Source organism: Cryptomeria japonica, chromosome 11, assembly GCF_030272615.1.
Source record: "Cryptomeria japonica chromosome 11, Sugi_1.0, whole genome shotgun sequence".
Lineage (NCBI taxonomy): Eukaryota > Viridiplantae > Streptophyta > Pinopsida > Cupressales > Cupressaceae > Cryptomeria > Cryptomeria japonica.
Window position 1 is genome coordinate 181,538,233 of NC_081415.1, and position 19,378 is coordinate 181,557,610.

At 31.6% G+C, this 19,378-nt stretch overlaps 1 protein-coding gene across 1 annotated transcript; it reads right to left on the minus strand.

Moving 5' to 3' along the window:
• Window positions 1-722: 722 nt before the first annotated feature.
• LOC131031375 (receptor-like protein 35) lies at window positions 723-11,698 on the minus strand. Its single transcript, XM_059214482.1, has 2 exons — window positions 9,697-11,698; window positions 723-919 (listed from the first exon to the last, which is right to left on the minus strand). Exons 1-2 carry the CDS (start codon window positions 11,696-11,698, stop codon window positions 723-725), a joined length of 2,199 nt encoding a protein of 732 aa, XP_059070465.1.
• Window positions 11,699-19,378: the final 7,680 nt, after the last annotated feature.

The following is a 19,378-nucleotide window of genomic DNA, read 5'->3' on the forward strand; positions in this document are numbered from 1 at the left end:
CCCTCTCCTCCACCTCCTCCACCTGCCCTCGGTCCTCGACCTCCTGCCCTCCTCCGTCTCTGTCCCCTTTCATCCTCAAAATCCAGAATCGGCTCTGCTGGATCCGATATTTGTAGGATCAGGTGCACCACCTAGTACTGCGTGTACTCCTCTGAAACCCCTACATCCACGACCCTTGATCATATGTCCCATGGTCTCGCCTGCAGCATCCGGAACTCTGCCAGTGCTTGATCATACGGTAGCACTGGCCCCCATGCGTACCTCTCCCGAATCACCCGAGCATACTCTCCTGATCCACTAGGCAGTCCCTACTGCTGTCCAAACTGTCTCAGAACTCTCTCGAGCACCTGTCTCTCCACATGGTACAAGGTCCTCCCAATGAAGAATCGAGTCATAAAAACATAGGGCAGTGCCTCTACATCATCATCCCATGGCTCACACTCCAAGTATGGTCACCATATGACTGCATCTAAATCATCCAGTGCCCACTGCCACCACTCTAACTTCCCCAGGTGGGGCTGACTCATCATGCCGCTATACATGAACATATATGGCTGATCTACTACACGGAATCTCAGACTCACTGGTCGAGTCACTGGTAGGTGCTCCCAGGCCCAAATATGCAGCAGCGTCATGCCCACTGCTAAGGAACCCCTCTCCCGGTAGACCACCTCATGAAGATCCTAATACAGGTTGGCCAGTATGCACGGCCCCCACGTAAATTAGGTCCCCTCGGTAATCATCATCTTGATCACCTGCCCCAACCCCACGGCTAAACCATGTGATCGCCTATCTGGACAAAGTAGTTCTCCCACGATACCTGATAAAACTGCTGGTAAAGGCTCATATAATGCAGCTATCTCCTCCCAGGCAATCGAGCCATCATCAATAAACTCATCCTCATAAAAAGACCTTTGAACTGCAAGGGTCCCCCAGGATCTATACATCAATTCATACGAATCACGGGTATGTGCATCACCTCATACAATCCAGTAGTAGCAATGCAATCTCTCTCTGCCTCTATCAATCGATCCCGCAACCCCTGTGTCACAGGATGTCTCTCGCGTAACTGCAACATGCCTAGATCCTCCTGCACATGGACATTCATCAATCACCATCAGTTGTTTTGTTTTCAAACTTTCTTAAAGTTTAAACCTAGACTATCAACAGATACTTTGATCAAGTATCTTCGGGTCTCAACAGGTAAGCAATCATGGCAACCTAGACTTCAACAGGCATTTATCCTAATGACCTAAGTCTCATCAGGCTGCTATGGTTCAAAACAACTCCCACTTCACATCGCCATCCATCCATCATTGGCATCCGGAGACTTTATTCAAACAAGCTGGGGCATCTCTTTATCCTAAAACAAAAGTGCTATTTTACCAACAAAAGCGCTAGTTTCTCAACAATAGCGCTACAACCCTAACAAAAGCGCTCAATCAGCTATCCAACATCGCTCAAACTGTAAATGCACTAAAACAACTACACAGTAGCGCTCATTCATATCAATAGCGCTCAATTAAACCCTCAATAGCACTTATTAATCAATAGCACCTAAACATTCATGCAATAGCGCTAAAACATTGCAAAAGCGCTCAAACAATGTGTCAATAGCGTCATTGCGGCACCATAGCGCTAGTTAATTGAGCAAAAGCGCCGAAACCATAGTTTCAGCGCTCTTGCTCCAACTCGACTTAGACTCAGCAAAAAGCCTATAAAAAATGCTTAAAAATTGAAAATTTCAATTTGCGTACTGCTGGTCCGTAGTCGTCTGGCCGCTCGAACCATGGGACTCACTCAAATCTATGCTCGGTAATCGGTATCGGCATCCTGACTACTGCTCACTCCTCCAAAATGTCACTATCAGAGCTCTGGTTTCACACTGGTTGCGGTCACAAATGATCCTATTTTCATCCCTTTCACCCCATTTATACCCTTCGCCGTCACCGTAACTTCCCCCCACTCACCACCATGGTCCTCGTGAACTTCTTGAGCCCCCTATTTCTCCATTTTTCCCCCGATTTCTTCTATTTTTCACCCGTATTGCTCACTCCTTTTCTTCTAACACCTTGCCAATTTTCATTCTTTTTCGAGAGATCGCTCGATTTTTCAAAAAAATTTGGCCCATCTCTCGAAGGGGCATACCACCCATTAAATTTACATTTTATGGGGCATTTCTTCACACTAGTTTTTCTTTCTTTGAAACGATGCGATAAAACTGCACCGTCTCAAAGAGGGGCAAATGTAGTCACACAAATCTATCCAGCTTAATTAAATAAATATTCGCTATTTATTTGATTAAAAATCTACTAGCCATTAGTTAATTAAATTAATATTTAATTAATTCATCTTCAAACATTCTCCTATTAATTAAATAAATTATTCAATTTATTTTAATTAATTCACTATACCAAATTCACAATCAATTAAATAAATAAAATCTATTTATTTAATTAAATCCCCCTTTTCCTCTTTTAAATAAAACATTTATTTAAATCATTATTCCCCCCCACTTGCATTTTCCTACAAAATGTAACTTGCACACATTTATTAAAATAAATGAATTTTTATTTTAAATAAAATCCTATTTTCCCTCACCCACCAAATCCAATTGCATTCCTAAATCCCCTTCTAGATTCTTCTAACCCCTTCCTAATTAGCCTAATCCATCCCACATTCCTAAGCAAAATGGAGTCACTTCTCAAAGACTTCAAAAGTCTTTGAAAAGTATTTAATGCTTTGTGTGTTCAACAAATTAACCCCCAAAGTCTTTAAAGACCACTAATGGCTCTTACATGACCATTAATGGCTCTTACATAACCATTTATGGTTATTTCAAACTTGTCCCCCCAAGCATTTATTGCTTTGACCATATTTATCCTTCTTGCCTTTGCACAAGAATTTATCCATTGGATAAAATCTTTATTCTTTGAATAAAGAGTTTATTCATTTAATTAACCTTGACCTTAACTCCCAAGGTCATGTCAAGAATTTAATGCTTATTCCCTCTCCTCTCAACCTATCTCACATTGACACTTGTCATCCTGGGATTGGGTTGAAAGCCCTCACATGGATTTGAAATCATTCAATCCTGACCCTTGTTGAGATTGCTCAATCTCAACCATCCATTGCTCCATTTTTCCTATAAATAGAGCCCATTTCTTCATAATCCAGATCCTGAAAACTTGTATGCATTTAAGCTATAGGCATTTTAAGAGAGCATTTTAGCATAATTAAGTAAAATCTTGTCATTTTGGATAAAATCAATCATTTAGTATCAATAGTATAGTATTAACTTTTTATTCATATTTAGAGCAAATACTTCAATCTCAATCCTCCATAAGCATCCATAGTGCAAAAAGCTATTGAGAGCTACACTATTTTGGAACTTGAAGAGGAGAGGAACAAGGGAGAAGGAGCTAAGACCACGTTAGGAGGTATTTGGAGATGCCTCATCATATTTGCTTCTTTAGTTAAATATGCTTTCATGTTTTTAGTATCTCTTTTGATATGCCTGTTTAGATTAGTTTTTGATTGACTAACACTAACGATTTTTGTGTGTCTTGTGTTGTTTGTCATTTGCTAACCTTGTCCATTTAGCAGAGCATCAGAATGTACTTCCATTCTTGAAAGATTTCAACCTATCTTAGCTAACACCAACACTTGTCTCAAAGGTAATGGTGTTAGACTCATCAAGATCAAGGTTGGAAAAGAAGATGACTCTATGGGGCCTCTTAGACGTAAGTCTAAGATACAGATTGACAACAAGGAAGGTGCATAATCTTCAGGTACTAGGATCAAATTGCGGGTTAGTCGGGAAATAGTACTTCCTCTTGAGGAGGCAATAGTTTGTGGAAAAGAAAAGTCCCAGACTCACATTCATGTGATTGATCCCGATAATCCGGAGGAAGGACAACAATATGATGATGCTCCTAAGTCACTGGCTTCGAAGTCACCTCATGAGATTCCCTCCTCAGTTTCCATGTAATTGCTTCTATCTCCTCCTGACATAATAGTGGAGGAGTCTCCTCAAAATGTCATTCCTATTTCAGCAGTTGAGCCACTTATTGATTATCAACAAGAGAGTTTGTTGGAAATCCCCGAGGATACTCCTGCATGTATCCATTTGTCAAAGATTGATACCTCTACTTCTGGCTTTGAAGAATTTATGAGGCAAAATTTATGCCCTTTGGTTACCGAGCAAACCATGGTTGCCATCCAGACAGATACTCCTCCCAGGGTGACCATGAAGTCTGTTCAAACAAAAATTGCTTCTCCTTTGTCTTCGGTAGCTACTAGAAGAGAACTAGTCATTTTACCTCCATGGCTTAGTTCTTTTACCCCAAAGAGGAAGAAGCAAGAAATCTCTCCTGATGTCTTTGATTATCAACAAATCAAGTAGTCTAGGCCTAAGGTTGCTAAAAAATACAAGATGATCTCAAGGGTAACTGTGACAACAACAAGATGAAAGTGGTAGCAATTGTTGAGCCCCTTGCGGATAAGTCACGTGAGGAAATGCGAGCTGCTGATTACATGCTTACAAGGATAGAATTCGGTAAACAAATGCATGAAGTGGTCAAGCATGATGTCCAACAATCTATTGCTTCACTAGTACAACAATATGATGAACTTATAACAAAGAAAGACAAACTAGAAGAGGAGAATAGGTAACCTGTTGCAACCATTCATAAAATTTTCAAAACTTGTTGGTGAAGGTAGTAATCCTACAAGTTCTTCCGGTTCACAAGAATCAATTCAGGGAGTTGAAAAAGATGCTCAAAAAGTACAACCATTGGATTCTTGGGTGGATCAAATTCATGATTTGTGTGCACAAGTGTTGAAAGCCATTTTTCAAATGGTGTTTAAGTTGGAGACCATTGAAGGAAAATTGAATCATACCTCTGAGACTTTCAAATAGAATTTGGAAAGGGTTGAAGGTAGCTTGATAATTTGGCGTGCAATTCCCCAACAAAAGTTGATTTTTCTTCAGGAGCATGCCATTATTCCTTCTAGGGTCATGTATTTAGAATTTGAAGAACTTCTAGAGAACAAAGCCCTTGTTCTCAAATCCCTCATTGAGGAGATTGATGACACAATGAGATTGTGAGTTGAAGTGTTCCAAGGTGTTGTTTCCCACTCTGAGAAGGCCTCTTGAAATATCATGGGTCACAATGGAGAGTTGATACCAGAAGAAGAAGTTCTCATAGATCTATAGATGAGGATTCATAATGAGTGGAGGAGCGAACAATTTTCAATTGCCCCAATTCAGGTTTTGATGAAACATCAAATCTTTTTGCACGAAATCCTGTCCACTTTGGAGAAGAATGATTCTATGCTTCTTCAATGCCATGACACCATTGTGAAGACCATGGTTGTTGCTAAGAACACCCACGAACTGAATCCTATTGAGCTACGAACGATCATCCAGAAGTTCGAAGGATTCATGTCTTCACATGCCACAACTTAAGTGTTTTTCAACACTTAATTGATTTTTTCTAGAATTATAATCTCTTAGTTGTAGTTTTTCTTTTGACAAGTTACATGTAAAAACATTTTGTAAATTGCAAGTCAAGTCTTTACTTGCACTTTTGTAATTACATGTAAAACAACTACAAGTTGTGTTCAGTTAGGACTATAGTTGGAATAAGTCATAGTTAGTTATTGAATAAGTCTTGGTGGTTGAGAGAATCTCTCAAGTTAGTTAGGATGCTCCCACCTTTTTCTCAAGACTCCTCTTCTATAAATACTTGAGGAGGTCTATTGTAATCGTTATCTTTTAGAAAGCAAGCAAAAACCCTGCCAAATTTACAACAAACAAGTCTTTGATATTTCATGTGCGAATTTAAGAATTGAAAGAAATAGAAGAAAATTGCTCAAGCTTTGAGTCTTTCTGCTACATTCTTGCATTTGTGTTCCATATTATCTATCTTGCAAGTGTTTCTTTAAGAGCTTAATCAAATTTGATTTGTAGTCTTTGTGCTACAAGTATTGGAGATTAATTTAGTTAAAGTAGAAGTTCTATTGAGAAAATTTGTAAGACTTTGTGCTTGCATTTGTTATTAAGAGAGTTTAGAAATAGATTTAATAAGAAATAGCTATGATCCTTTGAGCTATTACTAGTTCTTATAGTTTCATGTAAATGGAAATAAGTTATTTCAGACTTTGTGTTGTTATAATTTGTTCTTAATATCGTTAGAATAGAAAAGGGTAGATAGTACTTCACATAATCAAGACTTTGAGCTTGTTGTCCCATCCCGAAGGAAGTGACAAAAGTCTTTGAGCTTTCAGGAAACTTCATTTCCTTTCTCTCATTTCATTTCAAAAATTTGTTACTGTTGTTTTATGTTAAATTGCTATCACTTTTCTGTGAAGAGAAAAGGATATTGGCTTTCTTCAAAGAAGAAGAAAGACTGTTATCCCATCCTATTTTAGTTTTAAGTTGTAGATAGATAGGGGGAGTCTTCCCTTAATTAGGAGAGTTTTACTCACACACTGTGGTTGAAACCACAATTCTTTAGGTCTTCAATCTCCTTAGCTAGTTTGATTACCATGGATTGCATCTCATTCTTCAATACAACATTCTCTTTGGAAAGCTTTTCACATTCCTCAGATTTGCTTTGATCTTCAACACTTTGTTCTTGTTTCTCCTTCAACTTGTCCATCAACTCCTTTCTCATTTCTCTTGAAGTACTAACTTGTTCTTTCAGATCCTTAATGAAATCTTGAGCTACATTCAATTTCCTTTTGAAAGAACTTACTTTATTTCTTGTTGCATCAAGATCCTCAAGTGCCACACAAAGTTGTCTCTGCAAACTAGAATGCATTGATTCAATCTCTCAGATCTTCCTGAAGCGGTTAGGCTTCCTTAGAGGAACTAGGCTCTGATACCAATTATTGGAATCAAGGATTACTGAGAGGGGGGGTGAATCAGTGATCTATCGGTTTCTAATTTTTCAAACTTATTCTTAATCCACTAGAAAGTAAAGCATATAACTGAAAAGCAAAAACACAAGACAATCAACCACAAAATCATAACACCAAGATTTTTAGGTGGAAACCCAAATGGGAAAAACTATGGTGGGATTTGAACCCACAATATTATTCTACTATGGCCAGTAGAAAAATAATTTTACAATAGGGGAATGCACTTGCATTCAGGCTCACTGCCTAGAGCTCACTGCTCAATACAAAAATAGGGCTACAACCCTAGAGGAAGGCTCACTGCCTTACAAATTTTTTAAAAGATATTACAATGAAGAAAGAACTGAAAATAGCATCTAGATATGCCAGGAATCAATTTTGGTTAAGTGCAAATGATTCGTTGTCATCATACTGCTTATCTGCTATGTTTTGCTTTGTCCTGCCTACCTGATCAACTGAAATCAAAATGCACTAGCAAAACTGCACTCAATCACTAAAAAATAGGTTACCACACCATCTACATACCAAAAACCATTATCCAAACTAGTCTTATATATCTGCACACACCAAAATCAATCTTTTTCAAGTCGACTTCCTCAGATATGAAAATATGAAACATGCAGATGCAAGTCAACTTCAATCCTTATCAAAACATTGCACCGGACCCAAAAAATATGAACATGTGCTTCCTATAGGTCCCACATAACTTATAAACACATTTTTAATCACCGAAATTAACCAAGAGAATCCAGTCACATGCTACATCAACAAAAATAAAGAACATGTTGCTTTACTATTCTACTGGATACCAGATCTCCAAACACATACCGAAATCAACACTAGAGGGTTAATTTGCATGAATATCATCTCCAAATACTTTGCCATTCATTATTGATTAGCGAACATAAAATCTACTTCGCCGGAATTAAGATCAACCATAAGAACTGTAACCAGAGTGTTACCAGGTAAACTGATTATAGAAAACAAACTCCAGATCACCGGTTGGCCAAATTTACATACCGGATCAAGACACTTGACCGAGTTTCCATCAATGACAACTCCTAAGAATCTGCAAACACTGAGCATCACCAGAGCATCAAATGCCAACAAATTTATCCTCTAATTGGACATAGGCCTTTTGTATAATTTTGAGAGATGACATTGATAGAAAGACACAATTTTTCAGTTTTGCAAAACAATAAAAAATATTAAACCTTATCCATTTGAAATTAATTGATTATTTAGTTAAATAAATTTATTTTATATTTACATTTCCATGTACATGTTAGTGGTTCAATATTTCTAATTTGCAACTTTCTAAAACTTGAATTAATTAGTTTGGGTTAATTGTGCTTATGTGCATGAATATTCTTAGATTTAGAATAAACCAAAGAAAAACTCTTTTTTTTTCAAAGCTACAATTTGTCCCCTTAATAATTTTTTAATTATTTATTCCATAATCTATATTTTAATTTGCTCTCTCTAAACTTATAATGTATAAATAGCTCTTTTAGCTAGACATTTCACTTAATTTTTTTATTTTTATTTATTTGCTTGTGTAATAAAATGAAAGTTTAAAGAGAAATAACTTATAATCAATTGATTCATTAGCATCATACGGAACCATAATGATTTTTAATATCAAAACAATTAGTTAAAAAGATAAACGTGTATGTGTTATAAATCCATTCATCTATTGATGTGTTATAATAAAAATCATTTCTAATTTTTAAAAAAGGGGCATTGAATTGAATGAATAAGAAATCTAAACCAATGAATATATAACATTGAGAAATTGAAAATTAGAAGGCATCTCAAAGAAGAAAAATGTTTACAGTTTTTTTAAGAATTTAAAACTATTAATATTTTCCTATTATTTATATCTCAATATTTGTTTAGAACTAGATTGTTGGTGGTAAAACATCCATTTCACAAATATTCTTACTTTCACATTTCTAAAAAAATAAGTATTTTTGGAAAATTTCAAATTTGAGCTTCCTATTAAATACAAGTCCTTTCTAAAAGCATGTGCAAATGGTTAAAAAACTAGAAAAACTAAATTATATATAGTCTTAATTTAGCACAAGGATTTATATTATAGAATCTAATATATTAAGTGAGGTCACCAATAATATAAGGTCTTTAATCAGGAAAACACACCAAGAAAGCATGCTTAATAAAATAGATCCATGTACACAAAGTTATATATTACTAACAATTATTTTTTTTTTATATAATTCAATTTAAAGGTATTATAAAATATCTGCAATTGATAGATAAAATAGCTAATGAGAGTTATTATAAGAAGTTAAGTCGTAATTTATTTTTGACATTTATCATTTTTCATATTTTGAATTTGTATAAATACTCCAAAGAACTGAAAAACTCACATTTTAATTCACATTACAAATGTATCCCTTTATATTGTCATATTTTTCATCCATGGAAACAAAAACTTCAAGATTGTATCAACTTTGTTGAAGTATGTCCTTCTCCAACTCATTTTTATCAAGATACATGACACTACCCCTCCAAATGCTACTCCATATGATAGTCCCAATGCTATCCCATACCAAGGATATCTAGGGCTTTTCTTTACTTTGTTAATTTGAATTGGAGGAGGAGGAACAAATTGGGGCCAAAAACATCTTTTGGGTAGGGGACACCCCCACAAATTAGGATTCCCTGAATAAGAGGATTCTTCAAATGTATTCATATGTCGACCTTGTGGTATACTCCCTGAAAGATGGTTGTTTGATAAATTCAAGAAACCTAAAGAGCTTAGAGAATCAAGCTCTATAGGGATGTGTCCTGAAAAATTATTTTTTGACAGGTCTAAAGACTCTAAATGACTCATTTCTGCCAAACTACTTGGAATGGTCCCATTAAAATTGTTCATTGAAAGGTTTAGAAACCTCAACCCCTTCAAATTTCCAAAATTTGAAGCAACTTCTCCCACAAATTCATTATTTGAGAGATCTATGGATGTGAGAGTGCTAAGAATATATGTGTAGTGCTCATCTCTTCCTTTTGAAGTCATATCCAGTCCATCTTGATATGTTTTCCCATTAGAAAAAGTGGACAATACAAAACCATGTTGGCTTTCTTTTGCCATTGCTTGCAATGATACGATTGTGTGTGGAATTGAACCTGAAATTTGATTAGAAGAAAGGAGCAATATTTGGAGTTCCATTAGTTGACCTATCTCTAAGGGAATAATGCCTATAAAATTGTTCTCCTTCATTACCAATACTCTCAGCCTTGAAAGATTTGCAACCAATGTTAGTATTTCACCTCCAAATGAGTTGTTCCCAATATCAAGAACCTGTAGACTTAAAAAACAACTTGTTATTGAGGGAGGGAATGATCCACTCAAGTTATTATTGTGAACAACCAATGATGCTAATTGTCTTAGCCAGCCAAATTCATTTGGCAAGCTTCCCTCCAAATTGTTATTTCCCAAATTTAGGACAATGAGGGAAGAGCAATTAAACAAGCTAGCAGGGATGACTCCTGTTATCTTGTTGTTTGCAAGATTTAATAGCTGAAGTAGATTTAATTTGCCAAGGCTTGGAGGAATATTGCCACTAAATAAATTGTCATTAAGCAACAATATTTGCATACTAGAAGGCCACATTGATGGGATGCATCCACTCAATCCATTTTTAGACACATCTACTATTTCTAGATACATCCCTGTTGAATTATTTGAGGATAGGCTTCCTTGCAGTTGATTTCTTGAAAGATTTAAGTAAATCAACATAGAACTCGTTTCCCACAACCAAGAGGGAAATACGCCCACAAGACTGGCATTTGATATTTCCAAGTATTGAAGTGAAAATTGTGTTGAAATCCAAGGTGGAAATTCACCACCAATCATACATGACACTAAATATAACTTGGATAACTGGAAGGATGGAATCCAGGTCGCGCTAATATTTAGCACACAACTAGATAAATACAAATAGTTGAGGCCTGTAAGCTTGTGAAAGAAACTTTCTGAAATTGTCTGGTAATGGTTTAGTGACAAGGATAGATCAACTACAGAAGGTGGAAGTGAGGAAGAAGAGATAGTTTCATTGAAACGATTGCCATTCCCATGCAAGATAGTGAGGGAGGAAAGGTGAACAAGTGAAGAGGGAATGGTCCCACTTAGTTGGTTATTGGAAATCAACAACTCCTTGAGTAAAGAGAGACTGCCCAAAGAATCTGGAATGCTACCGCTCAGTCGATTGCCTCCAAGATCTAACTTTCTCAACATAGAGAGACTTCCAAGAGAAGCTGGTATGCTTCCACTAAGTAGGTTCCTCGGAAGGGAAAGGTAGGATAAAGAAGAAATGTTGCCAAGGCAGGAAGGTATGCTTCCACTGAAGGAATTGTTGGAAAGATCAAGGACTCTAAGGCGGGTGAGCAAACAAAGGGAAGGGGGAATCCTCCCACTAAAGCTATTGAGAGATAAATATAACGTTTCAATATAAGAGAGATTTCCCAAACAAGATGGAATTTCGGTACCTAGTGTTAATGCTTCTATTATCCTCAGTGATTTGAGAAAACGAAGTTGGCACAGGCTCTCAGATATCACACCTGGACTGAAAAGAAGATCTGGTTCAAGAGAGACAACATGGTTGGTGTGATTGTCGCAGGATATGCCTCTCCAGTTGGTGCAACAGTCTGTTCCATTCACCCACGAACTAAGAGGACCCCTAGAGTCATTCAAGGCAGCTTTGAAGCGAAGCAGAGCTTGGGATTCATGGGAAAGGCACCTGTTGGGCATTAATGGATGTGACGCAGAAAAGGGGAAGAAGAAGAGAAGAAAGACTGAAATGATAAGTACAGACGACGGGTTCGGTAAAGAGGTGGAGATGGCCATTCTATTTGGGAGTGCAGGAGGGAAATGCAGTTTGTAATTTGATTGGGAAATTCAGTTTGTTCTTAGAGTGCCTGCTCATCAACCAGTCAATGCATTTTTTTTATTTTAAGCGATGGAAAGGAATCAATTATTATCAGGAATAGTTTTCGATGACTGTATTTCGCTATAGTCTTAACAGGTACTGTTAAGAAGATACTTCCAAACTGTGGGCGGCCTCGTCGTTTCAAGACTTGCATTTACAAGAATGCCTGTAAAAATTTCACAAGTTATATTCGCAAAATGTAATGTCAAAATTTGACAAGTTATATTTGGAAACTACATATGTAATTTAGGGGAAATGATTTTCATAGAACATGTTTTAATAGTTATTGTAGTTTCTATAGTTAAGTTGAGAAAAAGTTATGCAATTTAGGAGAAATGATGTAATTAAGAATTTTTTAATAGTTATATAGAGGAAAGGATCTAGGAAAACATGTTTCAATAGTTATTATAGTATTTGTCAATTTAATGTTTAATATTTTTAAGATATAATATCAATAATTATGAATTTAAAGTCATTAATGTACTATTAATAATTGAATAGAATGTATTTCTTATATTTAAAAAGAAACAAATCATTTGATGTCACATCAATGCTCCAATAAAACTTGATTTGGTGCTCAACTATCGTGTAACCTTTTTGGACATATCAACAAAAAGCAAAGGAATTGTCCATATTTCATGGTTTGGCCTTGACACCTTAATTACAAGCAAAGGACTTGTCAAGTAAGCTGCTATAAAAATTTGAAAGTGATTTCAAATTTTCACATCCAATTTTTAGAAGCCCAAAATTAAGGAGATCGCCTTTCTGAATATCTCTTAATAAGTGTCAATAATTTTAATCATTATGATCAAATTTTTATGATTCTTATTATGGTCAAATATTACTAGAATTTTAACTATATACATTTAATTAAATTATACAATTATTTTTTAACTTTTTCAATGTTTACTTATTTTAAAATTTTAAATGTTTATCATTAATTATATATAAATTAATGGAAATATTTCATTATAAAAAAAAATACTTTGCAAAGAAAAATAAATATTTATAAATAAAAACAAAACTGTTGTGTGAAAGATTAATTGTGTCATTTTTCATTTATTTATATATTTGTAATATTTTAAATATATATCAACATTTAATATTCAAATACAAAAAAAATCTTGTCAAAATAATAATTTATTATGCTTACATTTATAATCATCTAGAAATAGTGCTTATATAATGATGTACCTTATCCTAGAATAAAATAGGGCATATTTAAATATCCTTTCAAATCACTAATTGAGGTGAATGTGTATTATTAAAATTACTTTAGCATCATTTATATTGTTTAAAGATTATTACGATGATATCAAGTCAACAAGGTTATTTAGTATGATAATATATTAACACAATGGATTATTGATTGTAATTAAAATTTTTATCATTAAGGATTGTAAAACAATTCAATTATTGCCTTATGTTTTTGGATTATTAATTCAAAATCAAAGAGTAAACTATAATATTTTCAATAAGATTCCATTATAAACATTAAACTTCCACCCCCCAACTAAAAACAAGCATTATGAGACAAATATAATCATCTAGAAATAGTGCTTATATAATGATGTACCTTATCCTAGAATAAAATAGGGCATATTTAAATATCCTTTCAAATCACTAATTGAGGTGAATGTGTATTATTAAAATTACTTTAGCATCATTTATATTGTTTAAAGATTATTACGATGATATCAAGTCAACAAGGTTATTTAGTATGATAATATATTAACACAATGGATTATTGATTGTAATTCAAATTTTTATCATTAAGGATTATAAAACAATTCAATTATTGTCTTATGTTTTGGATTATTAATTCAAAATCAAAGAGTAAACTATAAAATTTTCAATAAGATTCCATTATAAACATTAAACTTCCACCCCCCAACTAAAAACAAGCATTATGAGATAAATATAATCATCTAGAAATAGTGCTTATATAATGATGTACCTTATCCTAGAATAAAATAGGGCATATTTAAATATCCTTTCAAATCACTAATTGAGGTGAATGTGTATTATTAAAATTGCTTTAGCATCATTTATATTGTTTAAAGATTATTACGGTGATATCAAGTCAACAAGGTTATTTAGTATCATAATAGATTAACACAATGGATTATTGATTGTAATTCAAATTTTTATCATTAAGGATTATAAAACAATTCAATTATTGTCTTATGTTTTTGGATTATTAATTCAAAATCAAAGAGTAAACTATAAAATTTTCAATAAGATTCCATTATAAACATTAAACTTCCACCCCCCAACTAAAAACAAGCATTATGAGACAAATATAATCATCTAGAAATAGTGCTTATATAATGATGTACCTTATCCTAGAATAAAATAGGGCATATTTAAATATCCTTTCAAATCACTAATTGAGGTGAATGTGTATTATTAAAATTGCTTTAGCATCATTTATATTGTTTAAAGATTATTATGATGATATCAAGTCAACAAGGTTATTTAGTATGATAATATATTAACACAATGGATTATTGATTGTAATTCAAATTTTTATCAATAAGGATTATAAAACAATTCAATTATTGTCTTATGTTTTTGGATTATTAATTCAAAATCAAAGAGTAAACTATAAAATTTTCAATAAGATTCCATTATAAACATTAAACTTCCACCCCCCAACTAAAAACAAGCATTATGAGACAAATATAATCATCTAGAAATAGTGCTTATATAATGATGTACCTTATCCTAGAATAAAATAGGGCATATTTAAATATCCTTTCAAATCACTAATTGAGGTGAATGTGTATTATTAAAATTACTTTAGCATCATTTATATTGTTTAAAGATTATTACGATGATATCAAGTCAACAAGGTTATTTAGTATGATAATATATTAACACAATGGATTATTGATTGTAATTCAAATTTTTATCATTAAGGATTATAAAACAATTCAATTATTGTCTTATGTTTTGGATTATTAATTCAAAATCAAAGAGTAAACTATAAAATTTTCAATAAGATTCCATTATAAACATTAAACTTCCATCCCCCAACTAAAAACAAGCGTTATGAGATAAATATAATCGTCTAGAAATAGTGCTTATATAATGATGTACCTTATCCTAGAATAAAATAGGGCATATTTAAATATCCCTTCAAATGACTAATTGAGGTGAATGTGTATTATTAAAATTACTTTAGCATCATTTATATTGTTTAAAGATTATTACGGTGATATCAAGTCAACAAGGTTATTTAGTATGATAATAGATTAACACAATGGATTATTGATTGTAATTCAAATTTTTATCATTAAGGCTTATAAAACAATTCAAATATTGTGTTATGTTTTTGGATTATTAATTCAAAATCAAAGAGTAAACTATAAAATTTTCAATAAGATTCCATTATAAACATTAAACTTCCATCCCCCAACTAAAAACAAGCGTTATGAGATAAATATAATCGTCTAGAAATAGTGCTTATATAATGATGTACCTTATCCTAGAATAAAATAGGGCATATTTAAATATCCCTTCAAATGACTAATTGAGGTGAATGTGTATTATTAAAATTACTTTAGCATCATTTATATTGTTTAAAGATTATTACGGTGATATCAAGTCAACAAGGTTATTTAGTATGATAATAGATTAACACAATGGATTATTGATTGTAATTCAAATTTTTATCATTAAGGATTATAAAACAATTCAATTATTGTCTTATGTTTTTGGATTATTAATTCAAAATCAAAGAGTAAACTATAAAATTTTCAATAAGATTCCATTATAAACATTAAACTTCCACCCCCCAACTAAAAACAAGCATTATGAGACAAATATAATCATCTAGAAATAGTGCTTATATAATGATGTACCTTATCCTAGAATAAAATAGGGCATATTTAAATATCCTTTCAAATCACTAATTGAGGTGAATGTGTACTATTAAAATTACTTTAGCATCATTTATATTGTTTAAAGATTATTACGATGATATCAAGTCAACAAGGTTATTTAGTATGATAATAGATTAACACAATGGATTATTTATTGTAATTCAAATTTTTATCATTAAGGATTATAAAACAATTCAATTATTGTCTTATGTTTTTGGATTATTAATTCAAAATCAAAGAGTAAACTATAAAATTTTCAATAAGATTCCATTATAAACATTAAACTTCCACCCCCCAACTAAAAACAAGCATTATGAGATAAATATAATCATCTAGAAATAGTGCTTATATAATGATGTACCTTATCCTAGAATAAAATAGGGCATATTTAAATATCCTTTCAAATCACTAATTGAGGTGAATGTGTATTATTAAAATTACTTTAGCATCATTTATATTGTTTAAAGATTATTACGATGATATCAAGTCAACAAGGTTATTTAGTATGATAATAGATTAACACAATGGATTATTGATTGTAATTCAAATTTTTATCATTAAGGATTATAAAACAATTCAATTATTGTCTTATGTTTTTGGATTATTAATTCAAAATCAAAGAGTAAACTATAAAATTTTCAATAAGATTCCATTATAAACATTAAACTTCCACGCCCCAACTAAAAACAAGCATTATGAGACAAATATAATCATCTAGAAATAGTGCTTATATAATGATGTACCTTATCCTAGAATAAAATAGGGCATATTTAAATATCCTTTCAAATCACTAATTGAGGTGAATGTGTATTATTAAAATTACTTTAGCATCATTTATATTGTTTAAAGATTATTACGATGATATCAAGTCAACAAGGTTATTTAGTATGATAATATATTAACACAATGGATTATTGATTGTAATTCAAATTTTTATCATTAAGGATTATAAAACAATTCAATTATTGTGTTATGTTTTTGGATTATTAATTCAAAATCAAAGAGTAAACTATAAAATTTTCAATAAGATTCCATTATAAACATTAAACTTCCACCCCCCAACTAAAAACAAGCATTATGAGATAAATATAATCGTCTAGAAATAGTGCTTATATAATGATGTACCTTATCCTAGAATAAAATAGGGCATATTTAAATATCCTTTCAAATCACTAATTGAGGTGAATGTGTATTATTAAAATTACTTTAGCATCATTTATATTGTTTAAAGATTATTACGGTGATATCAAGTCAACAAGGTTATTTAGTATGATAATAGATTAACACAATGGATTATTGATTGTAATTCAAATTTTTATCATTAAGGATTATAAAGCAATTCAATTATTGTCTTATGTTTTTGGATTATTAATTCAAAATCAAAGAGTAAACTATAAAATTTTCAATAAGATTCCATTATAAACATTAAACTTCCACCCCCCAACTAAAAACAAGCATTATGAGACAAATATAATCATCTAGAAATAGTGCTTATATAATGATGTACCTTATCCTAGAATAAAATAGGGCATATTTAAATATCCTTTCAAATCACTAATTGAGGTGAATGTGTATTATTAAAATTACTTTAGCATCATTTATATTCTTTAAAGATTATTACGATGATATCAAGTCAACAAGGTTATTTAGTATGATAATATATTAACACAATTGATTATTGATTGTAATTCAAATTTTTATCATTAAGGATTATAAAACAATTCAATTATTGTCTTATGTTTTTGGATTATTAATTCAAAATCAAAGAGTAAACTATAAAATTTTCAATAAGATTCCATTATAAACATTAAACTTCCACCCCCCAACTAAAAACAAGCATTATGAGACAAATATAATCATCTAGAAATAGTGCTTATATAATGATGTACCTTATCCTAGAATAAAATAGGGCATATTTAAATATCCTTTCAAATCACTAATTGAGGTGAATGTGTATTATTAAAATTACTTTAGCATCATTTATATTGTTTAAAGATTATTACGGTGATATCAAGTCAACAAGGTTATTTAGTATGATAATAGATTAACACAATGGATTATTGATTGTAATTCAAATTTTTATCATTGAGGATTATAAAACAATTCAATTATTGTGTTATGTTTTTGGATTATTAATTCAAAATCAAAGAGTAAACTATAAAATTTTCAATAAGATTCCATTATAAATATTAAACTTCCACCCCCCAACTAAAAACAAGCATTATGAGACAAATATAATCATCTAGAAATAGTGCTTATATAATGATGTACCTTATCCTAGAATAAAATAGGGCATATTTAAATATCCTTTCAAATCACTAATTGAGGTGAATGTGTATTATTAAAATTACTTTAGCATCATTTATATTGTTTAAAGATTATTACGATGATATCAAGTCAACAAGGTTATTTAGTATGATAATATATTAACACAATTGATTATTGATTGTAATTCAAATTTTTATCATTAAGGATTATAAAACAATTCAAATATTGTCTTATGTTTTTGGATTATTAATTCAAAATCAAAGAGTAAACTATAAAATTTTCAATAAGAATCCATTATAAACATTAAACTTCCACCCCCCAACTAAAAACAAGCATTATGAGACAAATATAATCATCTAGAAATAGTGCTTATATAATGATATACCTTATCCTAGAATAAAATAGGGCATATTTAAATATCGTTTCGAATGACTAATTGAGGTGAATGTGTATTATTAAAATTACTTTAGCATCATTTATATTGTTTAAAGATTATTATGATGATATCAAGTCAACAAGGTTATTTAGTATGATAATAGATTTACACAATGGATTATTGATTGTAATTCAAATTTTTATCATTAATAAGTGTGAAATTTTTATATTGATTGTGATTGAAAATGTGGTTAGGTAGTTTCTTATTACTTTCAGCTCAAATTTTAATTAAAATAAATTGTAATAACAAACTACAATTAATATTTTAAAGTAATTATAATTTTAAAATGCAATTCTTAGAATTTTATCTAGTCATAAGTTGTTTTCTTATGACCTTTATTTTTTAAGAATTAGACATATCTTATTTAAAGATAAACAATCTATATTTAACAATTTAGTTTTTTTTTAAATATCAGTAGAGCAATTTTGAAGAAAATTATTATTTGATTAGATTTTCTCTTTTGTTTTGTATACAATCTTGCATTAAAATAAAAATGTTCTAACATTTCTTACAATTGAATTGCATGAATAATAAACATTTGTTTTGTATTTTTTCTTTCTTTTTTTCATATAGAATATTAAAATGACACTATTAATAATGAAAAGTTGTATCTTAATAGAATATTAAAATGACACTATTAATAATGAAAAGTTGTATCTCTACCTCTAAATAAATTTTTCTCCAAGGCTCTAATCGTATTCTTCATTTTTTATTATAATTAATTTATCCTAAATTATACATTCTAATATTTCTTATTTTCCCCCATAGCCACTGGCTGGCAATATACCTTCGAGATGAAGGTCTCAACATGGACATGATAGCCGAGATGGAGAATCTGAAATCCTCTTATTCGCCAAAGGGCTCTCCATCGGACTAGGCAGGGGCTCGAGGGAAAGGGCCTGCCTTTTGAG

Coding starts and splice junctions, on each gene's coding strand:
- LOC131031375 (XM_059214482.1), bottom strand. CDS start 11,698: ATGCCCAACAGGTGCCTTTCCCATGAATCCCAAGCTCTGCTTCGCTTC. Junction 920..9,696: donor TGATTCTCTAAGCTCTTTAG/GTTTCTTGAATT, acceptor GGACCCTTGCAG/TTCAAAGGTCTTTTTATGAG.